The sequence below is a fragment of the Sminthopsis crassicaudata genome, chromosome 3, assembly GCF_048593235.1.
Source record: "Sminthopsis crassicaudata isolate SCR6 chromosome 3, ASM4859323v1, whole genome shotgun sequence".
Taxonomy (NCBI): Eukaryota; Metazoa; Chordata; class Mammalia; order Dasyuromorphia; family Dasyuridae; genus Sminthopsis; species Sminthopsis crassicaudata.
In genome coordinates this window covers 168,868,005-168,887,147 of record NC_133619.1, presented here as the reverse complement: position 1 = coordinate 168,887,147, position 19,143 = coordinate 168,868,005, and the positions used below count along the sequence as shown (strand labels likewise).

The window sequence follows — 19,143 nt, the reverse complement described above, 5'->3', positions numbered from 1 at the left end:
TCAAAGGGTATGCACAGTTTGATAATTTTTTGGGCATAATTCCAGATTGCTCTCCAAAATGGTCGGATTCTTTTTTTTTTTTTTTTTTTTTTAAGACAAACAGATCATTTTATTTATTGCTGGGTGGTTCAGGAATCTGAAATCTGCATCTAAACTGAGCCTTGACAGAAGAGAAGAATTTCTTTTTTTTTTTATTAATAATTTTTTATTATATATATCTATATTTTATAATATTATCCCTTGTATTCATTTTTCCTAATTATCCCCCCCTCCCTTTATTCCCTCCCCCCGATGACAGGCAATCCCATACATTTTACATGTGTTACAATATAACCTAGATACAATACATGTGTGTAAATACCATTTTCTTGTTGCACAATAAGCATTAGATTCCGAAGGTACATGTAACCTGGGCAGACATATATTGGTGCTACCAATTTACATTCACTTCCCTGTGTTTCTTCTCTGGGTGTAGCTACCTCTGTCCATCATTGATCAACTGGAAGTGAGTTGGCTCTTCTTTATGTTGAAGATTTCCACTTAATGGTTGGATTCTTTCACAACTCCACCAACAATGCATTAGTGTCCCAGTTTTCCCACATCCCCTCCAACATTCATCATTATTTGTTCCTGTCATCTTAGCCAATCAGACAGGTGTGTAGTGGTATCTCAGAGTTGTCTTAATTTGCATTTCTCTGATCAGTAGTGATTTGGAATACTCTTTCATATGAGTGGAAATAGTTTCAATTTCATCATCTGAGAATTGTCTGTTCATATCCTTTGACCATTTATCAATTGGAGAATGGTTTGATTTCTTATAAATTAGGATCAATTCTCTATATGTTTTGGAAATGAGACCTTTATCGGAACCTTTAACTATAAAAATATTTTCCCAATTTGTTACTTCCCTTCTACTCTTGTTTGAATTAGTATTGTTTGTACAGAAACTTTTTAGTTTGATGCAATCAAAATCTTCTATTTTGTGATCAATAATGATCTCTAGTTCTTCTCTAGTCATAAATTCCTTCCTCCTCCACAGGTCTGAGAGGTAGACTATTCTCTGTTCCTCTAATCTATTTATGATCTCATTCTTTATGCCTAAATCATGGACCCATTTTGATCTTATCTTAGTATGTGGTGTTAAGTGTGGGTCCATATCTAATTTCTGCCATACTAATTTCCAGTTTTCCCAACAGTTTTTTTCAAATAATGAATTTTTATCCCTAATGTTGGTATCTTTGGGTTTGTCAAAGACTAGATTGCTATAGTTGTACCCTTTTTTGTCCTTTGTATCTAATCTGTTCCACTGATCGACTGATCTATTTCTTAGCCAATACCAAATGGTTTTGGTGACTGCTGCTATATAATATAGTTTTAGATCAGGTACACCTAGACCACCTTCATCTGACTTTTTTTTTTTCATTAATTCCCTTGAAATTCTTGACCTTTTATTTTTCCATATGAACTTTGTTGCTATTTTTTCTAGGTCACTGAAATAGTTTCTTGGGAGTCTGATTGGTATAGCACAAAATAAATAGATTAGTTTGGGGAGTATTGTCATCTTTCTTATATTCGCTCAGCCTATCCATGAGCACTGGATGTCTTTCCAATTATTTAAATCTGACTTTATTTTTGTGGCAAGTGTTTCGTAATTTTTCTCATATAATTCCTGACTTTTCTTTGGTAGAGGGATTCCCAAATATTTTATACACTCAACATTTGTTTGGAATGGAATTTCTCTTTGTATCTCTTGCTGTTGCATTTTGTTGGTGATGTATAAAAATGCTGAGGATTTATGTGGATTTATTTTGTATCCAGCAACTTTGCTAAAGTTGTGAATTATTTCTAATAGTTTTTTATTAGAATCTCTGGGGTTTTCTAAGTATATCATCATATCATCTGCAAAGAGTGCATTTTCTTTTCCTAAGAAAACCCCAAATGGGGGTCATGAGAGTTGGACATGACAAAAACAACTAAACAACAACAACAAAAAAGACGAAGCCCATAAAAATACTATGATACTATAATAATACTACTAATAATAATACTATAATATAGGTGATATATGTTCATTGACAATTGGGAATTTACACTCTAAAGTATGATGGATAAGTCACATATTCAACATGTTTGTAACACTTGAAAATACAGTATAAACATTTTTGGGTAATTTCCCACGATTATTTTCAGTTTTTTATTGACTTTTATTGACTTATCATTGTAAAACACACCTATCAATTTCTTTTTTTTCCCCCCTGAGGCTGGGGTTAAGTGACTTGCCCAGGGTCACACAGCTAGGAAGTGTTAAGTGTCTGAGATCAGATTTGAACTCGGGTCCTCTTGAATTCAGGGCTGGTGCTCTATCCACTGCACCACCTAGCTGCCCCCTATCAATTTCTACCTACTGAAATCCTTTTCCAATTTAAAGGACCCATTTCAGTGGACATTTCCTCCATAAAGTCTTTTTCCATCTCTTTCATCTGCAAGTGATCTTTTCCTCCTCCCATTTGTCATTACACTTTTGTTTAGGACTCTGCTATGCACTTCTCCTATTCTCCCTCTATTAAAGAAAGATACCCACCTGTAATTTTAAACTATTCTGGACTGTAAGTTTCCTAAAGGTGGGGAATTTCTCTTATTTTGGCTTTATGCTTCCAGTAGAACCTCATAAGAAATGCTTATAAATGCTCCCAGTAGATGCTTAATACATGGTCATAAAATTGAATTGGTTAATAGCCAAAATAACTTGAGGCATACATCATTACCAGAAAATCTGTAATTTGCAGTTTTATTCCAATTAAAAACAAAATCAGGTGAAATTAATATTTTTATTTTCAGTTTTAAAAGAAAATTTAATGTGGGTCCCACAAGTTCAGGATGCACAAAGAGTTAGGCATGCAACAAAACTTTTTAAGTGCCAAATTTGAAAGCCTGAGGGGTTAGAGATACAGAGACAAATTAGACACTTACCCTAGAAATAAAGATTATTATCTAAAGATTTGAAAGCCTTAGGCTAATTATAAAGAAGCAATAATGGACTAATAGTAAATGCAAATGAATCATTGGAAAACAACCAAGAGATTGCAAAATCATAGAATCATAGCATCTAAAACTTGATAGGGGCTTCACAAACTATCTCTTCTAATCCATAGCTGAGCAAGAATCCTACATGCTCAACAAATGGTCATTCAGCATCTGGCTGAAAGGTCTCCAGTGATGGGCAATAAATATAGGAAAGCCCTCATGCCTCAGATAATTTCCCCACTCTTTTTAATGCCCCTTCTGTCCTTTAATTCTTTACTGAATTTAGATCTCCTAGACTAAATCTTCCTATATTGAATAGTAACTAGTTTTTAACTTTGACACTTTTAGCAACAAAACCATCCAGACACTGTTTTTATTCATGTAAAGATGTGTTCAGAATTAGAAGTCAGATCTGGTTTTGAATTCAGGTTCTGTTCTGTATTCCCTGTGTGACTTTGAGTAAGCCATTACCCTCCATGGAACTCAGTTGCCTCATATGGAATAAGAGGGAATAGGACTATAGGTACTTCCAGCTCTAAATTCTATGTTCCTATATGATATGAATGTACTGAAATTTTAAAGACAGAGGTATTCTTATGTATTTATCCATGCATCTATGTGTTTATGCTCTTTATATATATATATACTATACATGATTCTGTATGCCTTATTTTACTTCTTGCAATTTGAGGGCAAGTATCATTGCCATCTCTAAACTCTGTAAGTGTACTAGAGGGGGCATTTATATGCATTTCCTTCCTTTCCTTTTTTCCCATTTCTTTCTTCCTCCCTCCCTCCCTCTCTCTGTCCCTTGTTCCCTCCCTTCTTTCTTCCCTTTCTTCTTCCTTCCCTCCTTTCTTCTTCCTTCTCTCCCTCCCTTCCTTCCTTCTTTCTCTCCATCTATCTTTCCCTCCCTTCTTTCTTTCCCTCCCTATCTTTCCCTATCTACTTACAAACATACAAGTATGCACTAAATATTTTTAGTGGGTACTCTTGTAGTATTTAGTGAATCATATACATTGTGGGCATTTAATAAATAACTGCTGGTATGTCATCTATTCTTAAAACCAAAAAGTTAAAATGGTTAACAAAATTTTTTTGACAGTACCTGGTCGGATTATCTCCTGGCCAATTGACTCTTTCACACCTCCACCACAATCTGAGAATGAGGCGCAATAAAACAAAAAAGGTGATTAGGAAAACAACTTATGATCATTTTTTCCCTTCTCCAATAAATTGTGGAGGAATAGAGACAGAGAGCATAGATATACATTGCAAAAACTCGCATGCCTGCAAATTCACTTCAAAGCTCTGCCCTAGGAAAAAAGAAGACTAGGCTCAGATAAGTACGAGAGAAGCTAGGCTCAGATAAATCCAAGCAAACAACCCACAGTATGTAGAGACAGCAAGAACAATACTATCCATTCTGACATGTGTGGGCAATTTATGTGAGGCTGGAGTAGAAGCATCTGTTGAGTATTTAGGGAATATTTTGTTGGCTAAATGCTTCCACTATGTTATATAACATCTTTTGAAGAAAAAAGAGAACTCAACTGTACCTGTTTGGCCTGGAGTGCCTGGGGGTCCTGGAGGGCCTGGGAACCCAGGACTTCCACTTAATCCAGGGTCACCAGGGAAACCTCGTTCACCTTTTGGGCCAGGTAGACCTAGGCCTGGAGGACCACTTTCTCCTGGAATGCCTTTTAAACCAGGTACTCCCGGGAAACCTGCATCTCCTGGAAGGCCTTTGATGCCATCACCCTGTGTGAAATCAAATTTCCCTTTTAAAATATATATCTGTAATCTCAAAGATACCCTTCCCCAACTTCACTACTTGTTTCCAATTTAATCATCCCTTAGTAATTTTACAACATACTCATTAAACTAGGAGCTCAGTCACAGAAATAGTGCACTTTTACTATCTATTTTTGTGATCCTGGACAAGTCATTAATGTTTCTGAGCCTTGCTTTTATCTTAAATAAATTGAGGCAGTATAGTAAAAATAAGCTTCCTTCTAACTCTATGGCTCTATAAATAGTTTACTGGAAGGCCCATTTATATGTATTTCTCTCCTTACCTCTCTCCCTCCCTCCCTCCCTCCCTCCCTTCCTTCCTTCTTTCTTTCTTTCCTTTCTTCCTTCTTTCCTTCTTCCCTCCCTCCCTTCCTTCTTTTCTTTTCTCTACCTATAAACATACACAGGCATGTATTAAAGCACTTTTTTTTTTTTGGTACCATGATTCCATGTATAGAGAGTTCTAACTGACAAAATTCCCTCTAGCAAAACATATACTCTGAAACTTGTAGTTTCAGAGAATTGTTTAGGACACTGAGAAATTAAGAAACTGTTGGTTCAGATAACCCATATATTTCAGAGGTGGTATTCAGATCATCCTGACTCCTGGGCTGCCCTTATATGGACACCAATATTTCTTAATCTGGGTCTATAGATTTTTGTGCCTAGATTTTTATAAGATCTATTAACTAGATGAGGAGAAATTCTTTTATTTTAACATAACACATTTCCTTAATAATCCTATGTATTTTGTTTTATGCATTTAAATTTTTTTGAGAAGAGATCTATGACACAAAAAATCCTATAAGATACCATGTTCATGGTTTCTTCATATATTACATATTACATATTTACATGTTACAAATATAGATTTTGAATAGATAGTTTTAGTCATTTAAAACAGAAATGTCAAACTCATGATCATTAATCAGCAACCCCAAAATGTAATTGGGAGATATATAAAGAAAATGTAATAAAGATAATACTAATTTATCTTTTCTAAGTTAATATGTTAAGTGCTTGTTGGGTAGATAAGTGGTGCACTGGATAGAGTGCTGGGCCCAGAGTCAGTGAAACTCATGTTCCTGAGTGGCCTCAGACACTTATTTGTGTGACTCTGGGAAAGTCACTTAACCCTGTTTTCCTCAGTTTCCTCATTTGTAAAAATGAACCAGAGAAGCAAATGGTAAAATGTGTCATTAACTTTGTTAAGAAAATCCCTAAAATGACTAAACAACAACCAAACAAAAGTCAATATGCAGCCAGCATGTTTGAATTTGACACAAATGATCTAGAACTTTATCTTATTCTGTATTTCCTTTAATGACCACAGATATAGGAACTAGGTGGTTTCAGATTATTCCTAGGTAGTAAGCTCTTTGAGGTCAAGGGGAATATCTTATTTAAACTATGTAGCATAGCTAGCAAATATATGTAATAGGAGTTTAACACACATAGCTAAGTTATAGATCTTGGAAAATGTAAATATTCCAATCAGCTAAGTATTCTGAATTCAGGTCAGTAAATGGTCAAATCTCTGTTTGTACAAAGCATTTTGCTAGATATTATGAAAGAAAGTTTAGATAAAACCCAACTCTTGTCCTTAAGGAATTAACATTTCACTAATCAATGGAAACTACACCCTGTTGTTATTAAGAGAATGCTAATGAAGATTTAGATGGACAGGAATAAGTTAACATTCTTTTAAAAAGCAGTACTGTTATACAGTTCATTTTCAGAGGTCAGGAGAAGCAAGTGAATTATTTGCCCTTATATAGCATATGTGCCAATATATTAGGCACATGTTTAATGGTAACCATTTGGATGTCACATAATAGTGCATCTGTTTAAAAATAAAAGAAAAAAGGATTCAAAGAAAGAAAAAAAAAGTATTAGGTAAAAAGGTATTCTGTTATGAAAAAAAGTGATCTAATCTGGATCTAAGAGGAATACAGAAGCAGCAAATGGAGCTATAAAGAAGAAGATGGCTTTGGAATTTCTTAATACAGTGGAAGAAAAAGCGATAATTGGGGAGATCAAAAAAGTAGGGTCTTGCATGAGTTAAATGATCATAACCAAAAGGATGAAAACCAAGTGATGAATTGTGGGAATCACAGACTCATTAATGTGATATGGAATGTAAGGTTTTTGAAGGTGGGTTCTCTTTTTGCCTTTCTTTGTAATTCTTGTGTTTTACATAGCACCTGAAAAGCACTTAAAATTTTTTTCCTTCATTCATGAAGATCACTTAATGGGTACAATCTTCACTGACAGAGGAAATACATATATTGATGAAATGATGGCTTCTTGAAGAATTAAAAATCAAATTGAGGTAATAATCCTTCCTACTTACCTCAATAGGGTTGTTAAGAAAATTAAATGAGACTATAAATGCAAAGTGCTTGGTAAGCAATAAAACACTAGATAAATGTCAATTATTCTAATTGAATGTCATAATGAATTTAAAGTGGTTTGAAAAATATAAAGCACCATATAAATATCATATTATGGTAATGGGTTGGGGAAGGCTTATTGTTTGCTACCAATAAGTGTATGTGTTAACAGAGAAGTTGCCATACTGAGTACTTGACTTCATACAATAAAACTCCTTCTTCCTGTCTCTGTGTTTTTGAATTGTCTTTCCTGCATTTTTAGAGTGGTCACTCCCCTTATCTCCACTGCTTGCAACCTGTAGTTTTCTTCATAGCTGAGATCAAATGGCACTAGTATTTGAAGCCTTTGATTCTCCTAGTCACTAGTACCTTTCTTCCCCAAAATACCTTGTATTAATTTTGCACATAGTTTGTTTTGTTGTTGTTACACATGTTGCATGCTGTCTCTCCTCATTAGACTGTAAGCTCCTTAAGGGCAGGAACTGTTTCTTTGTATCTGCAGTACTTAGTATAATGCCTGAAACATGTTAAGTACTTAATAAAATGTTTGTTGATTAATATAGCCTTTTGCTCTAATATCAAGAAGCCAGAGGAGATAGATGGTCATGGCAAAGAGAAGATGGTGCTTTTAGTAAAAGTGGTTATATAATTATATTGGTTCATTGAATTAAAAAAACCCTTTTTGAAGCCATCATGAAGATGACCAGATCTATCAACAACCTAGGCTTTATTGAAGAATCTAGGAAAATCCTAGCATTGTGGACTTATAAAAAATACTGGTTTTAATTATGAAAGTTAAAGTATGCATCCTTCCCTTTTGTTAAGAACTGGTAAACCACAGACATACGAAGTGACGTTATCAGTTATCATCAACAGCAAGTTTTACTCAACTGTTGTGGGGAAATTTACTATATAGCTGAACTTTGAGTATTTGTGTGGAAAATTATCTGTTCTGTCAAAACAAGACATATATATATATATATATGTATAAATATATATATATGCATATATGTATATATATATATATATATATATATATATATATATATATATATATATATTTGCACCCACATATAAATGTAACATTTAAAAAGGAAAGGGAAGGAGAGGTGTTTTGTGCAATATTGAGTATAAGCTTTGGCAAGCCACTCCAGCCTCTTAAGATGTCAAGAAAAGCCCAAAAGGGGTCATGAAAATTGGATGTGACTAAAAAAATGACTGAATAACAATAACAACCACAAAAATATAGGCTTATAATTTCAACATGCATTGATTAAGTCCTAAAGATACAAAGATAAAATGAAAAAAAAATTCCTTCCTTTCAAGAATTTAAGATTTTGGTAGGCAGGATACAACATATAAATAAGATACCTAAAAGATAGGATTTAAGTGAGGAAATGCTAGGGGATCAGGAAAGGCTTCTCATAATGGGAAGCATCTTGAATTGAGACTGGAAAAAAACTTAAGGATTCCATAAGATGGAGGTAAGGAAAAGTATATTATTCCAAGTACAAAAACCTGTGCAAAAGAATCATGGAATGCAGGCCTGGGAGGCATGAAGGAGAGTAATGTTAAATACAGATGGAAAAAAAGCCTATTGTAAGGTTGTAAAGGCTTTAGATGTCAAACTCAGAGGCAACAAGGAACCTCTAAAGACTGTGAAGTCATGAAGAAATATGATCATAAACCACAGAAAAGAGGACAAATCTTAATATGTTGGAGCAAAGAGTTTTTAATTTGAATAAAGAACATACAAGTGAACAAGTTCTCTGAAGATGAAAGTGAAGACTCATATGAAGATAAAACCACAAAATTCTAGGAAAGAGTGTCAATTCAAGGGCAAGAGAAAACTGATAAAAAATGAAAGAAACTACAATCTTAGAGAAAAAAAGTGGTGATTGTCACTAGTAACTCAGCGTTGCTTTCTATCCACAATTAATTCTTGCTTTTCATTCATAGCAAAAGTGAAGACAGAAATATCATAATAATTTTTAATGAAAAAAAGAAGAGTTTCAATACTCATTCAAGAAAACTCAACACACTTAAAAAACTACTTCAGTCTAAGCAATATTATGTATAAATACAAAGGAACAGATATTCTATTTTTTAAAAAAAATATTTATTGGTTCCTGAAAGGTTCTTGCTTTGTGCTCTACCTCATTTATTTTTTATTCATTAAATTATATATATATCTTATGTTCAATAACTTTAGCTGTACCACCTACATCATTTGCTCTTACTGACATACTTAAGAGATTTAAACAAAATAAGAGGATTGAATTACAATACAGATGTCTCTAAGCCAGTTCAACAAAACCCTTGAGACTTACAGGAAGACCTGGAAGGCCTGGAAAACCATCTAGTCCATCTCGTCCTGGAAAGCCATCTTCACCTTGCAAACCAGGTATGCCAGGATTGCCTTGATCACCTCTGCTACCTGGAAAGATTTTTTTAAAAGTGTAGAAGCCATTTTCAAAATGAGCATATTAAATGATTTTTAAAAATGACTAAGACAATAACATACAGACCTTTTGTTGTAATTGCTCTAGAGTCTCCTTTCTGTCCTTTAAACCCAGGTAATCCAGGAACGCCAGGGTTACCCTGTGGAAAATTATTTTTGTGGTTAAACCAATAGACTAGAGGTTCAAACAGGCAAAGAAGCACCAAGGGTAAATAAGTATAATGAACAGCAAAGAAAAGAGCTTAACTGCTAACTATTCTTGTAAACTGAAGGCAGAACAGAACCTTAGCACTATCCCCACCTCAAGGCAGACAGTACTTTAGAAATGAACTTTATTACAAAATATTAGAGAATTCAAGCCTAAACCTTATATCATCTAAGAGAGACTGATTATATATGGGCAGATTCATGTAGTATGATCATACTACAAGCATTTTCAGTGCTTGGTTATATATTTTGTAGCAAATTATGGCAGTTCCTTTATACATATTTATTAAGATATATTTGTTAAAAAAGAGATTTCAATTTTTCAGTTTTTTGATTGATGGACACAGTTCTTTTTTATTAATTTTATAATTATAATTTTTTTGACAGTACACATGCATAGGTAATTTTTTACAACATTTTCCCTTGTACTCACTTCTGTTCCAATTTTTCCCCTCCTTTCCTCCACCCCCTCCCCTGGATGGCAAGTAGTGATGGACAAAGTTCTTTACAGAATGGGGAAGACATATCATAAATAATTGGCTGAAAAAATAGATAACATTTAGTTTTTTGGCAACTTTCAATTAGAAAACTCCCTACTTTTGCCACAATAACACATAATCCCAGTGTGCTTTAATTTATCAGACACTTTTATATACCTCAATAGTCTGGATTTAGAGCAAAATTGCTTTTTACTGAAATAAAGTACATCATCTAGTGTTTTCTGTTTGACTGTCATATTTGTTTTCTTAGAAATTCGGGGGCAGAGAGGCTATAAGGAATGGTGAGTTTAAGTTTTTTCAGAATACTCTTGTGCCACAAAGCAATTAGAAGTATACAGTGACCGTGGTGCCCTAAGAGAATTGTATCTTTTGCTACAGTTCTCTAACGTGAAATAAAACCAGTTGGCTCCTGGCTCAGGAACTCTTGAAATTTATTTGGATTTTTCAGAATTTGTAAAACACTCACAATTTCATTTTCTAAGTCCTTTTGCCATTCTTTTTTAAGTAGGAGGAAAAACATTTCTGTGCCCAACATCTGAGTTACTGATCAATTAAAAACATGGCTGTTGCAGAAAGATGTATTTTAGGTATAGGAGAGTCAAAGTGAAGGAATTTCATGCATTATTAGGCATATAACATATACATATATAGGCACATAGGCATATAGTATAACATTAAAGGTAGTTCAGTCAGTCAATATGTGCCAAGAACTATGCTAAACTTTGGATTATAAAGAAACAAAAAACAATTCCTTCCCTCAAGGAGTTTACATTTTAACAAGTGTAGACAACACACTAAAAAGGAAGTCGAGAAAGTGAGGAAAGCAGGGGAGAGGGAAAGTACCCATAGTGGTGACATGATGGAGGAGTCCAGGGGAGTACCAAAAAACTTTGCCATCATTCAATGTCAATAGGAATCCTAGATGACCATGCATCTATTCTAAATATTCTGTATGTACTTAAAAAATACACCATATTCTCTCCCTCATTACAATATGAACTTCTTGAGAAAAAGCACTATTTTTGCTTTTCTTTGTATCTCTAGCATTTAGCATAGTACCTGGCATGTGTTAAGTGCTTAATAAATGCTAGCTAAATGACTCAACATTTCAATATATAAAGGAAATTTTTTTTAAAAAAGGAATTTTATGTGATAGAATACTATTGTGCTATAAGAAATAATAAATGGACATATGTGTGCGTATATGCTTTTATATATAAAACCTCATAAATGTTTCACGTACATTTATAAATAATATAAATAAAATGTATACTTATATTTTATATATTAAAAAAGAAATAATAAATGGAATGGTTTCAGAAAAACATGGGAAGACCTATATGAATTGATCAAAATGAAGTGGGCAGAATAAGGAGAACATTGTACACAGAAACAGCAATATTGTAAGGATGATTAACTTCAAAAGATGTAATTACTCTGATCAAGACAATAACCCAAGATAATTTCAAAGGATCCATGATGAAAAATGCTATATATTTCCAGAGGGGGAAACCAATCAAATCTGAGTGCAGAGTGGAGAATATTTAAAAACTTTATTTTTTTATTGTTTTATATTGTTTGTGTTTTCTTTTGCAATATGGCTATGGCTTGCATGACTTCACATGTATAACTGATTTAAAATTGATTGCCTTTTCAAGAAGAAGGGTGGGACAGAAGGGAGAGAAAGAATTTGGAATTCAAAATTATAAAAAATGATTACTAATTTAAAAAAATGTATCATTAGGATATATTTAACAAAAAATGAAAAAAAATTTTAAAAAGGGTAATTTTATGTGAAACTAAAAAGCATAATATAATTTTCCAAACTGTAAGATTGTTTTTTGTTTGTTTATTTAGTTCAAATTTAACATGTCATTTCCAAGACTTGGCTTATGTCCTTTTCTATTCTCTTTAATCACAAATGTTATTTTAATGTTCCTCTTGAAATATGTTTTACTGTCCACGGGGGCACATGATTGTTATTGGGACAAATTACATTAATTTAATCCTTTAAAAGACCATGGTACAGTAAGAATGTAATAAACATTTAACATCTGGATGAGAGGCTTAAATCTGTAAGTCTCTGGTTCCATACTTGATGGTTATCTTACCAGCCTGGTTAAAAAACATATCCACCCTGTTTTTACCTTGAAACCTGGGAAACCAGGAACACCATGCGAGCCTGGATCACCAATTTCTCCTTTCCTCCCAGGTTCTCCATTTGCACCAGGACGACCAATGGGTCCTGGTGGACCAGGAAGACCACTGGGAATATCACATTTACAGTCTCCAGGATCACCTATGATGGTGGGGAAAAGGAGAGAAAAGATAAGTTTCGGGTTCTTATTGAGGGAGGGGAAAGACAAATTAACCTCAAAAATTATTTATTAATTTTTTTTTTTGGTAATACAAAGGATGCAAAAGAAGCAGTAGAGCATCCCTCCCTCACACTAAGTTTCTATCTTCAAAGGGTTTACAATTTTATTTGGGAGATAATCAAGTAGCATTTAGTAAGCACCTACATATTCCAGGCATTAAGTCAAGTATTGAAGATATAAGTTCAAAGAAATGATCATATGTTAATTAATGTAATTAACTATAGTGTAGATTAACCAAAGGTGCTATATATAGGATTTATAAGGAAAGAAAGGTTAATATTTTTTGCAATTGAACAGGTAGAATTCATGGAGATAAAATGGTTTGATCTGAGCGTTAATGAGTAGCCAAAAAGACAAAAGAACTTAGAAAAAGTGAGGGATGAATTAGGACAGGGGTAGGGATGATGTACTCCAATACTTAATATCAGAAGGCCTTGTTCTAGTGTTATACCTATAATGACATAACACTGGGTGACTTGCAATTTTCTGAGCCAAAAAATACCTTTTATATCTTTCTCATGGGGACCTGGTAAGAATCAAGTGAGATAATGGAAGTGAAAATAGTTCTGATAATCCATCTCTTTTCTCTCTGTCTCTCTCTCTCACTTACACACACACACACACACACACACACACACACACACACACACACACACACACACAATGTGGTACAGTCATTGTCAGGAGTTCTGTGAACTCTAATCAAGTCCATTCTGTTCCCATTGAAAACTTTATCACATACAAGGAAGGGCACATTCCTAGAACTGTTGTCAACATGACCAAGGTTTGCTCAACCCAAAAGATCCTGCGGATAAAAGGGAATCTTTTCTCCCTAAAGATACTAATGCCCTACAAATAACCTTTGTGACTAAAGCACCCTCTTTATCCTACACTAGCATACCCCACTTTCTGGAGTCCCATCATTCGGTAGCTGACATAGACACAATGTGCATGTAAGCTTGTTCGCAAGTAGGATCCTCCCTGACTCTTACCTAACTCTCTAGACCTCGCCCTAATTTCCTCTTTCCCTCCTTCCTCTGATCTTTAAATGGCATCCCTTCATTGACAATCTGATGCTAGATTATCTTGATCAGCCAGTTTTGTCCTTTTTATGACAATAAAGAGCCTCTTTGAGGCTAAGATAATGCCTTTTTCACATTCTGAACTGCTCTCCCAGAACTTAGTGCTTCATCTCTCTCTCTCTCTCTCTCTCTCTCTCTCTCTCTCTCTCTCTCTCTCTCTCTCTCTCTCCCCCTCTTTCCTTCCCTCCCTCCCTCCCTCCCTCCCTCTCTCTCTCTCTCTCTCTCTCTCTCTCTCTCTCTCTCTCTCTCTCTCTCTCCTTCCCTCCCTCCCTCCCTCCCTCCCTCCCTCCCTCTCTCTCTCTCTCTCTCTCTCTCTCTCTCTCTCTCTCTCTCTCCCCCTCTTTCCTTCCCTCCCTCCCTCCCTCCCTCCCTCCCTCCCTTCCTCCCTCCCTCCCTCCCTCCCTCTCTCTCTCTCTCTCTCTCTCTCTCTCTCTCTCTCTCTCTCTCTCTCTCTCTCCTCTCACTATTCTGACTCAGATCAGAGTGGACAACCTTGTTCAGACTCAAGCTATTACTTAGACCTGTCCAGTGTTTGGACTGCTTCCTTGATTCTCCTGGCAGAAGACTAGTATTTCCAAAAGGACTTCTCAGAGCTTTTCCAAGACTGACATCACACACACACACACACACACACACATACACAAAGAGATGTGGGCATATACATACATAAATATATACACATATGTTTGTGTGTGTGTGTATTAGTTATAGGATTTTTGCTTTACAAAGTGCTAAGCTTATAATAACCCTGGAGGGCAGGTATTAATTCTCTTTATATACATATGAAAAATATATGCTGAGGGTAAACAAATTCCCTGAAGTCAGGTTCCAGATTCAATTCTAAATCTAAGAGATTCTACCACAGTACCATATTTCAACTCTGTGACAATATAAAGTTATTTTCACAATGCGATAAATAGCTCAGTATTATTATATCCACACTAAGGATTTTCAATGAAAAATAACTTATGCTTAGAATATAGAAAAGAAAGCTGTTTCCTTCTTGTATTATCAGTATAATTTCTATGGGAGAGAATGGAATAATTTTTTATTGCTGAAGCTAACATTTCTAACAATATTGAATAGTAATGGTGATACTGAGCAACCTTATTTCACCCCTGATTTTATTGGGAATGATTCTAGTTTATCCCCATTACATTTGATGCTTGCTACTAGCTTTATATAGATGCTATTAATCATTTTAAAGAAAACTCCATTTGGAATAATTTTTTAAAAAGACATTCAGGCTAAAAGGCTTTTTGTTTCTTTTTGTCTTAATTATATCTGGATTTGTGATTGCATGGAAGCAAAGAATTCCTAATATAGAAACTCCTCTCAATAAAGATTAGTAATTATCTTAATTTATACTTTATAGGGATTTGTTTGAATTATTTAGAGGTTAAGTGACCTGTCCAGAGTCACATGGCAAGTATAAAACAGACATGGGATTGGCTATATCTTCCTGACTCCAAGAGCAGACTCCTATTCAATATGATATACTAACTTTATTTTTCCAGGGTTACTTTAATGCCAAGGGGCCAGGATAGCATTTATACCTATTTCTAGAATCCAGACTTATCATTTCACCAATATAGAAAATTCTACATGATGAAATCCCTTTACCAATACTGACCTGTACTGGTTTGGCAATTTGTATTTTCCTACAATTGCCTGCGGGCACTGGGAGCATCAGTGCTTATATACTGCATATCTAGTATATCAGAAACAAAATATGAATTCAACTACTTATGACTATAAGGGCTACTCTCCAGCTACACTACCTCTTTATGTCTATATCACCATTATACATCAAAGAGAGCTTACCTTTCCATCCTTTTTGTCCTCGTGTTCCTGGGATTCCTGAAGGGCCTGGGTAACCCACATTTCCCTCTGCTCCCTTAAGTCCAAAAAGAAATCCTATTTAAAAACATACATACACACACACACACAAAACAATAATGTTAATTCACTGGATAATGACATAATTATATTAGGTTATTGCTGCTAGTTGGTATCTCTGCCATTAATCTCTCCCACTCTAGTTCATCTTCCATTGATTTTATTAAGTACAGGAGTGATCATGTCATTATCCATACTCAATAAATCCGAGGTTTATCACCATCAGTTCAAAATCAAATATAAAATCCTGCTGAGCATTTCAAGTCCTATATAACCTGTCCCACTACCCACCTTTCTAGTTTTTTTACACCTTACACTTTCCCCTTGTTTTTGATCTAAAAACATTGATCTCCTTGCTCTTCTTCCAACAAGACACTGTCTCCTGATTTCAGGCATTTTTACTTCATGGCTGGAATATTTGCCCAACACATCTCTACCTCTAGGCTTTCCTGGATTCCTTCAATTCCCAGCCATTTCTGGAAGCCTTTTCTGATCCCCCTAAATTGTAGTGTCTTTCCCTTATTATTTCCAATTTATCTTGTATATGGAATGTTGGTACATAGTCATTTGCATGTTGTTTCTCCCGTTAGATTACTACCTTCTTGAGAGCAAGAGCTTGCTGCTTTTCTTTATATCCTTAGTTCTTAGCACAGTGCATGGAACATAGAAAGTGCTTAATAAATGTTTGACTGATAATTGTCCCAATGTAATCTTATTTCTAAAGGTTTTCTATTGAATAGCACAGATTATAATTTTAAAAAATGGTGAATAGTACATGCATTCTAATGCTATTCTAGAACACTTTTTATAAAGAAACATACATTTATTTCTGATCCATTTAGCTTTCAGGGGTAAAACAAAAGTTTGTGTGACTGTGAACTAGTTCTTTTTTAGAATCCTCATAACTAAATTCTTCTTTAAAAAAGATACCAAAAGTAATTTTTTTTTGTTGTATCCCTGCTGCCATCTATCTGTTCAAATGAGCTCTACTTTTTTTTTTTTTTTTAAAGATAATTTCTTACACAAAAGCAGGCTGCTAAGTTCCTTATAATAGGACAGACATAAAGATATCTTCTCCCCTATCTCTCAGCAAAGTAGCAGCAACAATAATACACAGGAGAAAGAAGGCAAATTTCTAAATATGGATTTGAATCCAGCTTTAGACTATCTCTGTGCATTAGGCTGGACAAGCTTTGATTTTAGACACACAGACTATTTCACACCATGGCAGGTAACCACTACTTTTCTCCATCTTTTCCAGGAGAGTTCAGGTTATTTATTCCCAATGCCTAACATTACTCAAATAATTCCAGACAGGAAAATGTAGGAGAAGGCAGTAGAATCTTCTAGGACTAGCACACAGATTTTAAAATATCACTAAATTGTTGGTTTCACTTTCTAATAAACTGCCATCTCCTGGTAGAAACAATACTGCTGGTTTCATGGAAGTTCTGAAATACTGACTTCTACATAGCGATCTTCCCCATAGCAATTTTGATATATTATGGATTGGCATAAGAAATTAAAGGCAAAATTTGAGAGTTTTAAAGAAGACATAGATGTTGCCTCATATAATACACAAAAAGTTTAGAAACTCAGAAAGGCAAAATTGTTGTAAAAAAGGCATTCTGATAGATTCTGGTATCATACAAGAAAAAAAAAAAAAGACCAAGTCCTTATATGATTTCCAAAAGGAAAATGGAAGTGAAAAGTCTAACCTTATAGATATTATAAGGATTTTCCCAGATTTCCAGGTCTTTGTATCTCTAACCCCCATGATATGGAAGTGAGAACTTCCATAGCATTAATTCATTCAATTGTCTTCATTTTTACCCTTTCCATCCTCCTCTCAAATTCATTGCTACATACACAGAATCACAGAATCTCAATTTTTAGAAGTCACCTAATCCAACGTATACTGAATAAGAATGCCCTCCATAACATCTCTGAGAAAGGCTCTGCCTGAAGACATGAAGTGACAGAGAGGACATTTTTTGCTAAAAAAAGAGGACATTTTCCACATTTCTCAGTTCTGACAGTTAGAGAAGGATTTCCCATGAATTGAACCCAAATCTCTCCAATATTTGTTAGACCAAGTACTTCCATCTAGGATCAAAAAGAGCAAGTCTAATCTCTCTTTTAAATGACAAGCACTAGAAAACAGTTATACTGTACTTCCTTTTAAAAGCTTAAACCTCCCCTTTCCCTTCACTTCACGCTCCTGTGGCATGAACTTGAGTTCCTCCATCATAACAGTTCCTCTAAATTGGTTTACTCTTAACAATATCCTTCCAAAAATGAAGCATTTAGAATCGAACACAATATTTCACATATGGTCTGACCAGGGTCAAATATAACTGCAATGTATCTTCCCTCAATTTGTTTTTATTATGTGATCTAAGATTGTTTTAACTTTTTTAGCTTCTATATCATACTGTTGACTCCTCACAAGCTTGTACTCCAATAAGACCCCTGGGTCTTTTCCTCTCTTAACACAAATTACTATATAGCTATGCCTCTACTATTTTATAGCTGTGAAGTTGATTATTTGAATCCAATAATAGGACTCTATTTATCAACTAATCATGATAGCCTGTTGTGATAGTACAAGCATGTTCCCTCCCAACCTCCTCAAAGGGATTAGTCTTCCCTAAAAAGCAACAAAGCTATGCTAGCCTGACTCATGCCTCCCTTGATACAATTTCCTAATTACCGAAGGGCATAAAAAATCCTCCCAAAGTGGGGATCCTTCAACTTGGTGGTTATATCCAAAGACCATGGGAGTCATCATATCCTGATATTTTTCATATAGTTTTTATATATAAGGGGGGGGGAGGTTGGGACACATCTACAGATACTAAGTACCACTATATCCTTGGTGCATAACCTTGCTTATGTTTTTGTTGTTGTTGATCTGTCAGTTGTGAGTGATGTGTTGTGACCCTGTGGACATAATATTCCAGACCCTTCTATCCTACTTTCTTATAATATTTGTCCAAGTTCATATTCATTGTTAGTTTAGGGCTAAACAAATCTCCCCTAATTAACTATTTAATAACTTAATGAGCACCTCATTTTGAAATCAAACCTGCACTAACTGGGAAGAGGGGTCAGGCCTTCCTCCAAAACCTGTCAAAATCCTAATATTTTGACAGGATTTGAAGTCAAACTACCTGGCCTTTGATGGAAAAGTCTGAACTTCTTTATTGAAGTTAAGGACATTTCCCCTTCTCTAGTGTCTCTCATTTTCAATGATTTTTCAGATGTCCTGTAGGAATCTCAGACCCAACATGTACACATTGGAACTTGGTTTCTCACTTAATTCTTCTACATTTCCTATTTTTTGTGGAGGACACTAACTATCCTATTGGTCACCTAATTTCACATCAGGATTTCCATTGTTGC

General features: G+C 34.7%; 1 protein-coding gene across 2 annotated transcripts in view; it reads right to left on the bottom strand.

The window, feature by feature from the left end:
* Positions 1–19,143, bottom strand: part of COL4A2 (collagen type IV alpha 2 chain) — a 276,248-nt gene that overhangs the window by 58,881 nt on the left and 198,224 nt on the right. For both annotated transcript variants that reach the window (XM_074299526.1, XM_074299527.1), the window contains exons 21-26: positions 15,664–15,756; positions 12,527–12,678; positions 9,740–9,812; positions 9,542–9,648; positions 4,584–4,785; positions 4,133–4,183 (exon numbers count right to left, since the gene is read on the bottom strand). In XM_074299526.1, coding sequence (XP_074155627.1) covers positions 4,133–4,183; positions 4,584–4,785; positions 9,542–9,648; positions 9,740–9,812; positions 12,527–12,678; positions 15,664–15,756 — 678 coding nt within the window. The remainder of the gene's footprint in view (positions 1–4,132; positions 4,184–4,583; positions 4,786–9,541; positions 9,649–9,739; positions 9,813–12,526; positions 12,679–15,663; positions 15,757–19,143) is intronic.